The 12,450-nt window shown below is 35.8% G+C and overlaps 3 protein-coding genes across 3 annotated transcripts in view; 1 reads left to right on the forward strand and 2 right to left on the reverse strand.

Annotated features, from left to right (window-relative positions):
• Positions 1–12,450, reverse strand: part of zgc:173607 — a 791,925-nt gene that overhangs the window by 411,757 nt on the left and 367,718 nt on the right. The window lies entirely within an intron of this gene.
• Positions 1–12,450, forward strand: part of LOC110439586 (uncharacterized) — a 296,328-nt gene that overhangs the window by 168,278 nt on the left and 115,600 nt on the right. The window lies entirely within an intron of this gene.
• LOC108183929 (uncharacterized) lies at positions 2,154–7,050 on the reverse strand. Its single transcript, XM_073948050.1, has 4 exons — positions 7,021–7,050; positions 6,397–6,546; positions 5,005–5,326; positions 2,154–3,761 (listed from the first exon to the last, which is right to left on the reverse strand). Exons 2-4 carry the CDS (start codon positions 6,479–6,481, stop codon positions 3,053–3,055), a joined length of 1,116 nt encoding a protein of 371 aa, XP_073804151.1. The 5' UTR covers positions 6,482–6,546; positions 7,021–7,050; the 3' UTR covers positions 2,154–3,052.

Raw genomic sequence — 12,450 nt, forward strand, 5'->3', positions numbered from 1 at the left:
CCAATGATGAGCACCACATGGGCCCAATCAGCTCTACCTAGTGAGCAGGCAGAGAGACACAGTGAAAGTAAAAGAGAAAACACACAACATAACCACTTTCAATGGGCAGTAAACACATAAACAAACAACAATAATAATAAATACATCCAAGGGATGTAACACCAAGCAACAACAAAAAATTATTTAAATGAGCATTAGGAGTAGCATTACATGGACATCGGAAAAGTAAGACCTGTGCAAGCATATTTAAGACCTAGAACAGCGAATTTAAGACTTTTTAAGGCCTAAATTTTAGATGTTTATATTTTAGACCTTTTAAGAGCCCACGGAAACCCTGTGTAAGCCAGATGGCACAGCAGAGGGCAGGTTTCATTCACTTATTGTATGCGCTTTTTGGATATGCACATAAAAACGGTTGATGGAAACTCTATAATGCGAATATTTTTCGAAAATGTGTGTGAATGTACAAAACAGCAGGCTAAGCACATTGTAAAACATCTAAAGTGTTGTTTTGGTCATTCTAAACCGCCTCAACCATTTCAGTATTGTTATAATATTAATATTTTAATGACTGTCAAAATTGTCAAGAGTGTCTGCACTCCATGTCTCGCGCCTTCAAACGCCAGCGCGCGTTCACTGCAAGTCATTTATTAAATGAAGATAATATAGTCCCGTAGCTGCTCCCACCGATGCATATTCTGTTTTTACTTTTGATGTTTGTCGCCAGTTAATCAGAAGGTGGCGATTTTGTTCTCTTTGACTTGTTGGACGGAAACGCTGCTTTATTTACATAGTCTTTTATGCGATATTCTAGTTTTGGGCATACATTTAATTAGCATTTAAGATGATAACATAGCTATTAACACTGCATCAGCACAGCTGTCCCCTTTCTTCCCCATGTACCTGTAGGTGAACAGCTCCTCCGGGTGTGGCCATGGGCATTCATCCTCTGCTTTTTCTTCCTCATTTCTTCTGTCTTAAATCTCCATATGTCTATTGATAACTTCGTGACTGTATGATGATGACGGTCAGCTCACGTAAATCTGCAGTAGCCTGAACTTGTTTTTCGGTTCAAATAATATACCAGGCTTTTCATTGGTCCATTAAGATGACCTTTTTTTATTGGCTACAGAAATGCTGGTCAGTGTGGGGTTGAAATAATAATTTATTTACAGTACTCTGTAACGAATTGTGATTTTAAAAGTTACAAAGTAGATTACTCAGCTTAATTTGTACTCAAGTACAAGTAAAATTACAGGCTTAAAATTATACCCATGGAAGTACAATTACCCCAACAATGTACTTAATTACAGTAACATGAGTAGTTGTAATTCGTTACTCCCACCACTGCTGTTTACTGCTGAGTGTGACATGGCAGGGAAAGAAACAGCACCTCTAAGTCAGAGACCATGGTGCTCGACTGGACAAAGGTGGCCATCTCCAGTTTGAAGGAAAGTCCTTAACTCAAATGTAGCTCAAGTATCTGCGTTTTTTTCATGAGGAATGAAATGTGAGATTAAAAGATGGATCAGTGCAGCAGCAGCAGTTTTGCAGTTGATGTGATTGTCTGTTGTGGTGAACGAGCTGAGATGAAAGGCAATTTTTTCAATTTACCGCTCAATCAAGGTTCCTACTCTCACCTATGGTCATGACTGAAAGGACAAGATCTTAAATACAACCGGATACATTTCACAAAGTGTTATGATCTGCTTGTTTGAGTCGCAACATAAAAGAGAGATGAGCCAACAAAATAGCCTGAATGCAAATTATTTATTATAAAATGTAACTCATAAAACCATGAATCAAAGCAACCAACAAATGTCTAGGGATAATAATGAAGATAAAGAACTTAGGATATAATCACAACAACACTTTAACTACATGATACAAGCAATGCAAAACAAAACCCTAAGGTTAAAGATTTAATGAGAAGGCAGGTCTTGACATGAGGACTCCTGGGTGGCCACGGCGTCCTGGATTAGCTAGCAGCCTAGCACAACAACTTTTATATACCCATAGATGAGTAATGCAGGCATCCAATCAGGATTTACCACATACTCCAATCTGGAGTCTTGAGATCATCACAGTGTAGTAATATTGTACAACTTAATACCTGTCACTCTGCCTAAATCATCAAATATTCATAATTCATCTTTATTTATTTGTGTCTTTCCAGTGATGCTACTCATTCAGGGAGTCAGACAGAGAACATCATCCAAAACAACACTAGCTACATGAATACACTAGAGAGTGGAGTACAGATGTATCCGCACCTGTACAATCACTTGCAAAGAGAGATTTTAAGCTGCTGAGATGCTGTTTTTCAGATGTTTATGAAACTGTTCTTCTTTCAGCTGCCATCATTGTGTTCAAGGTAAACGCGAGGAGCGCAACACATTTACAACCCCACCTACTGCAGTGTAGGAGTGTTGGAAAACAGTATATCGTCACTCAGTCTTTTCAAACATTATTCAGACATAAAACATCCTGTGCACAGAGAAAATGTTTTGCTGCATTCATGTCATGTGTGCAACTTTTGTCCAATTCTGTAGACACTCATCAGATCTGTACGGTTTCTCTCCAGTGTGAATCTTCTTTTGTGTTTTCAGATGTGTTAACTGATTAAACCTCTTGTCACAGTGTGAACACTTGTACGGTCTCTCCAGTGTGAAACGTCGGGTGCAGTTTAAATTTTGAAATAAAAGTCTTCTTACACTCAAAGCACAAATACTCTTTCACACCAGTGTGGATCTTTATGTGTTCATTAAGGTTTGCTAATCGGTTGAAACTCTTCCCACACTGAGTGCATTTAATGGTTTATCTCTAGTGTTGGTCTTCATGTGTTTATTAAGGTCTGAGGAGTTGCTGAACCTCATCCCACACCGAAGCTGCAGTCACACTAGAGTTTGAGCATGCAAAATTCTGTTGTTTGGCGCTGTGAAAAGCGGCGGGATTAAACAAGATTATTAGACATAAAAAGCGAGCTATTGGTCCATATTTTACATTTCTGTCCAGAAAGGTCATGTTTTGATCTTTGATTGGTCTCACACAGTCAAGTGATGCGATTTTGCAGGTCAGAGTTCACCAAGCTTGAACTTTGCAATGCAGTGAACTGCGAAACTTGACACACAAACGTGGTTTCCGGTCTGACACATTCCCGTGCGTATGAATGGAAATCCATGGGGAAAAAAGTCCATTGTGACCGCTGCTTAAGTGCAAGTTTCTCTCCAGTGTGGCTCATAATGTGTAGATTAAGGGATGATGAGCAGATGAAACTCTTCCCACACTGAGTGCATGTGAATGGTTTCTCTCTAGTGTGGATCCTCATGTGTCGATTAAGGTTTGATGATTGGTTGAAATTCTTCCCACACTGAGTGCATGTAAATGGTTTCTCTCCAGTGTGGATCCGCATGTGTTCATAAAGGTGTGATGAGTAGTTAAAGGTTTTTCCACACTGGGTGCAAGTAAAGGGTTTCTCTCTAGTGTGGATCTTCTTGTGTTGATTAAGGGATGATGATTGGCTAAAACTCTTCGCACAATGCGTGCATCTGAATGGGTTCTCTCCAGTGTGGATCATCATGTGAATCTTAAGATCGAAATTTCTTCCAAAACTCTTCCCACACTGAGTGCATGTGAATGGTTTCTCTCCGGTATGAATCATCATGTGTTCATTAAGGTGTGATGATCGGCTGAAACTCTTTCCACACTGAGTGCATGTGAATGGTTTCTCTCCAGTGTGGATCCTCATGTGTTGATTTAAAGGGTCACGAAACACCAAAACACATTTTTTGAGCTGTTGACAGTCGTATATGTGTCCCACACTGCTAAAAACACTATTAGGACCCCTATATTTCACTAAAAAGTGTAAATTGGTTGTTTTTGCGTTATTTCAAGCAAATTCGTACTTCCTGTTTGAAACGAATTTGTTTCGGTCACGGTCATGACATAATAGCGTGTATTCCAGCGTGCAGACTGGGCGTCTGTGCCAGAGTGTGTCTTATTACGTCTTACAGTGTGTTGCATTAATGCATGAGTAAGGCTTGGGTCAAACCAATCAGCGCGCTCTATTGTGCAACTTCATTAATATTCATTACTATCACCGTGTTTTCAGGACAGAGACGCCACGTTGTGTTGGCAAAACAAGCGTGAAGTGTTGCTTTTATAGTTTGCTGCAGTTAAGTTTCGTTTTCATTTTCTCTCTGTGAGAGCTCAGACTCACGTGTGGATTACAGTGTACGCGACGCGCGACAACAATTACGTGTCTAAGGAGGATTATTGTTTACCTGAGAGCTGTTCTCATCTGCAAACGCTGGGATCTGGAATCGTTTGTAGTATTCTCTTCATAAAGACGCGGCTCTAGTTGCTGGTGATTGTCCTGTCTCTACAGATTTGGTAAGTGAGCGACCAGTGCTCTTTGTTTATTCAGTTTGTTCGTATCTAACAAACTATTGCACAGAGTGTTAACACGTTAGCACCACAACCAAACTTTAACCTCGTGTAGGGTTTTTACCGCATTTAGTGACCGGAATAACACGCGTGGCTTTCTGACACTACCTGTCGTGTGCATCTAAGTTTCTGGGAAATGCAGAGGGTTTTTTTTCTCTCATTCGCCGTGCGGTATCAAACATTGCATGAAAAACACACGCTTAGAGCAGCTCCTCGAATCAAATATCTCGTGTGTCGCGAGGGGCATGAATGAATTCCCTGAATGAAAGAGCCAAACTGCAGTTAAAGTCCACCATTTAATAATTTGGCTAATAATTCAACTACAGATGTCCATGTAGGTTAAACACCATCACATTCTCCTGTATGTATGTGTGTGTGTGTGTGTATTTTGACTCTGAAACTCGCGCGTGCCCAAATCGACACTCCCACACCCTCCCACTTTAGTTCCTCCGACACTCCCCCCTAAACAGAGCTGGACACGCCCACTTTTCTGACTTTTTCCAAAGAAGAGGTGTGAAAACACCCTGCTGAAACGAGGGGGTTTCATGGCCCTTTAAGTTTGATGATTGGCTAAAACACTTTCCACACCGAGTGCATGTGTATGGTTTCTCTCCAGTGTGGATCCTCCTGTGAATCTTAAGTTCCCTTTTTCTTCCAAAACTCTTCCCACACTGAGGGCATGTGAATAGTTTCTCTCCAGTGTGGATCCTCATGTGAATCTTAAGATAGCCTTTACTTCCATAACTCTTTCCACACTGAGTGCAGGTGAAACTATTTTTGTCTCCCCTTTTCAAAATACCATCAGTCTGTAAATGAGTTTTTTCCTCAATTTTAACATGATGTTCCTCCTCTTTACTGCCCTCATTCTCTTCAATCAGGTCTGAAATAAATAAAACATGTTTTCATTAAGTCTTAAAAACTCTCATCAAAAGCTGAAAAGTGGAAAGACACTGGAAACATTGGCTACACACACTGCAATTTTGATGCATGGTAAATGTAAAATAAATCAGATCATATTTTGTTTGGTCTATTAACATGTACACATTTAAGCAGATGCAATTCAATTCATCTTTATTTATCTAGTGCTTTTAAAATGTAAATTGTGTCAAAGCCGCTTAACATAGAAGTTATAGTAAATTGAAACCGTGTCAGTCCAGTTTTCAGACTTTCTTACATAATTGATCATAAAAGTAATTTTGGTCATATTAATAAGACAGATTTGAAAGCTGTAAATTGAATTTTTATTTGTATATATTCATAATTACAACAAAATGTTTTTCTAAAATGTGTAAAGCAGACAGGGAACAGGGCCGGAGTGGGACTCCTTTTTAGCTCTGGAATTTCAAGCCTTAGTCCGGCCCACCTCAGTCGACGACTGACTATATCAATAATAATATGCGGATGATCTTCTTTTTCTGTCGAATCCATTTACATGTATTCCAAAAGTTTTTACAATAATTTCAGAATTTGGAAATGTTTCTGGATACAAAGTCAATCTAGCAAAGAGTTTCCTTTTCCCTATCAATGATAGAGCACAGAAAATGTCCTTCCAATCCTTTTCATTTTCATTTTATCGAAGTCCTGATAAATTTGTATAGTGACGCGCAAATATAAGGATTCGTTCAATAATAATTTTAAAACGACATTAGTGCTCAAGGACGTTTTTAGTGCTCAAGGACACTTTACAAACAGTAGTAGAACAAGAAAAGCAACAACCTTAAGAAGGTAGAGAAAATGGGAGACTAATAATACATAAAATAATGACAAAAGACCTGAGAACAAGTAACAAAAGAAACTCGTTCCTGTCTTTCAATAAGTGCTTATGTGCATTTAAGAGAACTAGGCAGCACACTCAGGGCTGCAAGATGGATTTAATTTAGTATTCTTATTATTAAAATGTATCTGAATGAAGATCAAATGACTGAGTTGGTTTTGAGAATGAAAATTAACCTGTTTGTTCCTGCAGATCTTCCTGTTTGACTGTGATTGTTTCTTCAATCTTCACATCTTCACTCTCCTCTTTAATAAACGCCATCTTTATAACAGTGTGGAGATCAGTCGCTTCAGCAGGAGCTTTTCACTGCGTTTGGACACTTTATCCTGTTTAAAATGAACAAAACAATGAACAGAAACAAAATAACTTCTTTTCAACACTTGCTTCAACAGTTTCTTTATATGAGAGTGATTGACAAAAATAAATCAGGTAAGTCTGAGCAAGAAACAATAGCCAAAAACAAATGACCTAATAAAATAAAAACTAGTTCTCCATTTATTATATATATATATATATATATATATATATATATATATATATATATATATATATATATATATATATATATATATATAATATTGTATACTTATATTAGAATGACATTATACTAGTAAATAAATAAAACCTTCATTGAAACAAACATTTCTGTTGTTCAAACAATAGCCCTCGATTACTGTGATTAAAATAGTACTTCGTTATATAAAGAATTAAAATAATAGTCAACAGCAGGTGTGTCATATTGGAAGAAAAACCTGAAACTTTAATCAATCGGTTTATATGTGTAAATTTGTGAAACAAACCTTCCTCCAGTTGAACTGCAGCGCGGAAGCGGCGCAGCCTTATGACGTCACACAACACGCCAAAATAAAAGTCTTTTTTGTTCAGTTTTTTTTTTTTTGGCCACTTACTGTTGCAGTCAGGACATGATAAATTTCTCTCTCGTTTTCCACTTTACACAACATATCTGCTGTCTTTCATATACATCGAAATTCAGTATTTGAAGTTGATCAAAACTTTTAATTCAAACATTTTAAAACAATTTTGAAAAACTTGTTTAATCCACTAAGTTTAAGTGTTTTTTTATTATTATTGTTGCAAAAAAAGTTTACATCACAAAACAGGGAACAATCAACATCGCAAGGCATATTTACCATTAAAATAAATAAAACAAATTTAATTTGTTACAACTGCAACAAAAGATCTACATAAAAAGAGAAACAAAACATTATGACAATAAGTGTTTTAAAAATAAAGTACAGAGAGCTTCAGTTATTTTACTTTGATTTCTGAAGTATTTGAAGCTTTGAGCCACTTTCTCTACCTCAGAAAGAAAACACCTAAAAGAGGGTCAGCACTTTTGATATTTACCCATTAAAATAAAGTTCACAACATCAGAGAAAGAACAATGTAAATCAGCTTTGTCAAATAAAATATCTTCTAGAACAATAGGGGGGACTGAAATCATCTTTAATGAAAGCCAAGGATGGATGTCAAACCAGAATTTAAAAGTAATTTCACAAGAAAAACATAAGTGATCGAGTGTTTCTGGAGCAGAAGCTACACTTGTCAACATCAAAGTTAAATCTTTTTTGAATAAACTAATTCACAGGATATATCCTGAATACAATTCTGTAATGAGTTTCCTTAACCTTTGGTGCTACAGGATATTTTAGATAAAAGGTAAAAGCTTTGTCCTCTACTAAGGGTTTAACAACTCCTAGATGATGACACTTAAAATCACCAATGATAAGCATTTAAATTGTTTGTAAATAAGCTTGTTGTTACATTTACTATCGAAAATATCAACATTTGATATTTTTAAAAATGGAAGAAAAGTTACAAGTGTACATGGGAGATCAAAACAATTACTTTAAATTAGCCTAAATAAAGCAATAGGTATAGCCTCGCAAATTTCAGTATAACCTTTATCAGTGATTTTAAATCTATATTTATTTAAAAATTCGTTATGAGATAGTAGCAGTCCATTTACATCTAACAAATCATTAATAAATATAATGCCTTTATTGTACCAGTCACTTCTAAACAATGATTTCCTGTTAATAATAACAGCCCAATTATTCCAAAGAGTGGATTTATGAGGGAAAAAATATGGGTAAATATCATTTTCCAAAAAAGTAGTTCTTGCTTATGAAAATTAGACAGCTTCAAATGAAGTTTTGAACAATCATAATCATATCTTAATACAAATTCAAGGCCAACATTTTTTAAAACAAATTATTTGGCATATGATACCATATTGAATAAGGCTTAGCTAAACACTCTTTCAATCATTTAACTCTAAAAGTGCCAAGAAGACATTCAAAATCGATTGCTTTCAAACCTCCATATTCATACTCTTTGACCATATGATTCTTACGTAAATAATGTGTTTTATTTTTCCAAATAAATTTAAATAATATTGAATTTATAGATTTACCTAATTTGGGAGGAGTATATAAAGGATAAGTTAAATATATAATTTTAGATAATCCCGGTCAAAAGAATTGTACCCAATATGGAAAGGTCTCTAGCTAGACAATGATTTAGGGATTTTTCCATCCCTTCTATTTTGATATTACAATTTGCACATTCTCTATTAACAGAATTTTTGAAGATGGTAACTCCCAAGTATTTAACTTGTCCTTTTACTTGAATACCCTCTAACTCTCTTAAAGTACAATTCTGAATAGTTAATATTCCACATTTTCTTAGGTTTAAGGTGAATTTAGAAGTTTTAGGAAACAGAAATTTTGACAAGAGCTAAAGGGAGCACCTCCCTATTCTTAAGAATTAATAGAGTGTCATCAGCAAACTGACTTAAACTAAAAGTCCTACCAGGTATATCAATACCTAAAGTGTACTCTGAATTTTTTTAATATAATGACATAAGTTCAACAGCTATATTAAAAAGAAAAGGTGAGATGGGACATTCTTGATGGATTCCTCTTTTGATGTAAACTCTAGGACATGATCCTAAATTCAGAGATTTACTACTCAATATATCAGTATAGAACATGGAAATTACCCTAGAAAAGCTTGGACCAAACCCAAAAGTTTCTAAAGACGTTCTAAAAACAAAAAAGGATGCTCAAGAGTATCAAATGACTTGAAAAAGGCTAGAAATAGAAATAAACTTGTCTGAGGAATTAAATAATCGAGCATATCAACTTTCAGTCTGAATACTTCTCCCTTTAATGAAAGCTGATTGTGTTTCATTAATTATCTCGCCTATACCTTTTTTTTTGAGTCTATTAGCTAATAGATGAGAAAGCAATTTAGAATCATTGGACAAAAGAGTTATGGGTCTCCAATTGTCTAAAAATAATTTGTCTTTGCTTGGCGTTGGAACTAAAATTATTAAAATCTGCTTCATAGAAGTCGATAGTTCTGCTTTCTCTTTACTTTCCTTAGTTGCTTCAAAAACTAAAAATCTTATCTCTGGCCAAAAATGTTAATAAAACTCAACTGTAATTCCGTGTATGCCTGGATTTTCCATTGGACATTTTAGAAATAGCAACATCAAGTTCAGAAATAACAATGTCAGATTCCATCATTTCACGGAAGCTGTCATAATAGGAACTTTATCTTTTAAAAAGGAAAAGAAAAAGTCACAATCACTCTCATTAAATTTTGATTTATATAATAATATGAATAGATGTGATAATCAATCAAAGTTTTCTCTTCACTTACATTGTTATTTATGCTACGTTTATTAATAGTTTTTGAAGATTGTCTATGCTTTACTAAATTAAAAAAGTATGAAGAATTTTTCTCCCCCTCCTCTATCCATTTCACTCTAGATCGTAAAGCTCCTTTAGCTTTCTCTGTATAATAGTAATCCAACTCTGATGGCAAAATACGAAGTTCATTTTGTTTTATATCTCCAAGAAAATCTTTATCACCAAGGTCATTTAATCTAGATAAAACTGTTAACTGTCTTTTTTTCCTAACAGAGGAAAACAATAGCTCATTACATCAGATCAAGCCATTTTTTTAACTCGATTTATTTTCAATTTGAGTAAAGCATGTGGCAAAAGAACAAGAAAACCAAGCCGCAAATAGGGAGAAAAGCATTTGCCGAATGCTTATTTAAAAAGCTGTTTAAAATGTGTTTTGTGATTTATTAACCCAAATTTTTACTGTTTCATTAATCAGCCTTTAAAACATGGATTAAATAATAATACAGTAATAAAAGTGTCTATTTATTTATACATTTTAAATGTTTTTGTTTTATTGCTTAATTAAATTACTTTTAAAAACACAATTCAAGCATATCTATTTATTTGTCCATTTAAATTGTGATTTATTTATGTACATTTTTATGCTGGTCGAAGCAGTGGCGCAGTAGGTAGTGCTGTCCCCTCACAGCAAGAAGGTCGCTGGTTCGAGCCTCGGTTCAGTTGGCGTTTCTGTGTGGAGTTTGCATGTTCTCCCTGCATTCGCGTGCTTTTAATCCGAGTGCTCCGGTTTCCCCCACAGTCCAAAGACATGCGGTACAGGTGAATTGGATAGGCTAAATTGTCCATAGTGTATAAGTGTGTGTGTAAATGTGTGTGTGTGGATGTTTCCCAAAGATGGGTTGCAGCTGGAAGGGCATCCGCTGCGTAAAAACTTGCTGGATAAGTTGGTGGTTCATTCCGCTGTGGCGAACCCAGATTAATAAAGGGACTAAGCTGACAAGAAAATGAAGACATTTTTATGCTTCAATAATTAAATTGATCATTTGAGTCTTTGTTTTTCTAACTAGCACTCTTGTACGGTGGCCGGGAAGTGCAAAACAACATTACAAAGTTTGAAACACCTTTAAAAAACTCGAGACAAATTTACATTTTAAAAAACATCTTTACTTATCATCAGACACAATTACAGAGGAAAAACAATTTTACCAAGGACGAAACAAATTTACATTTTAGAAAACAAATTAACATGACGCAAAACACTGAACAAATTTACAATTACAGATTCCCTTTGGAAAGGGAATGTACCACACCCCGGAAGTGACGTAGAATGTACCACACACTGGTAGTGAACCGGAATGTAACACACACACTGGAAAATATCAACAATATCCAGCTTGTGTGTGACTTCGTAGACAGGTTTCCACAAGTCTACAACTATAAAAATCACGGTTTGACTAACTGTGATAAAACATATTAGAGCTATTCTGAGAAAATATCAGCGTGAGAGTGCATAGAAACATGTTAATGCAAGTACATGGAAACAATTCAAGCACGGCACATGTTGACTGATAAGATACCGAAACCGATTTCAGAACCTTTTGACTTGGGTTCGAATCCAGTTGATGTCAATTATAATTATTTCTTTAGATTAATTTTGGTTAATGCTGTTCTGCCACACAAATATTAAATCAACAATGATACAATGACACCAAGTAATAAGAATCTTTATTTGGTATGGGCATGTTACTGTGAAAAAGTGACGAATCTGCCAATCTGCAAACATGGATAGTTTGCACAAGTGAAGGGGAGCCTCTGTTAACACGGACACCAGTTAAACCATAACACAGGCTTCCTTCAGTTTACTGTTAAGAGTCCTCAAGCAGAGGTTTACGCTGTGTATACTTGACATCATGTTCACGATTACAGCCTACGAGTGGATCTCGTGAAAATTTGATTGATGCAGCATGTCTGGTGTTTCCGTCTGTACCGCGTCCTTTATAAACTAAACACAGACCACTTGCAAAGCAAAACCGTGTTAAGCTGCTCATGTGTTTGCCACAAAACGGGCAAAACAACCCTCGACTGCTGTCCATGTTCAGTCACCATAAACTTTGTTTACGCCATGTACTCCACAGCACGAATTTACCGCGCTCACCAGCAACAACAACAACTTTCCCCGCGTCACTACCGGTGTGTGGTACATTCTACGTCACTTTTGGGGTGTGGTACATTCCCTTTCCGTAGGCAATCTAATTGTAAATTTGTTTCAAGATTTGTAAAAGTGTTTAGGTCTTGTTAATTTGTTTTCTAAAATGTAAATTTGTTTCGTCCTTGGTAAAATTGTTTTTCCCCTGTAATTGTGTCTGATGATATGTAAACATGTTTTTCAAAATGTAAATTTGTCTCGAGCTTTGTAAAAGTGTTTCAAACTTTGTAATGTTGTTTTGCACTTCCCGGCCACCGTACTCTTGGGCTTCCATAATCATGACACTGAACACTTATCATGCGTACAATTCAGGCTTAAACGTGAATAAATTATATTTTAAAGAA

The sequence above is a fragment of the Danio rerio genome, chromosome 4, assembly GCF_049306965.1.
Source record: "Danio rerio strain Tuebingen ecotype United States chromosome 4, GRCz12tu, whole genome shotgun sequence".
Classification (NCBI taxonomy): domain Eukaryota; kingdom Metazoa; phylum Chordata; class Actinopteri; order Cypriniformes; family Danionidae; genus Danio; species Danio rerio.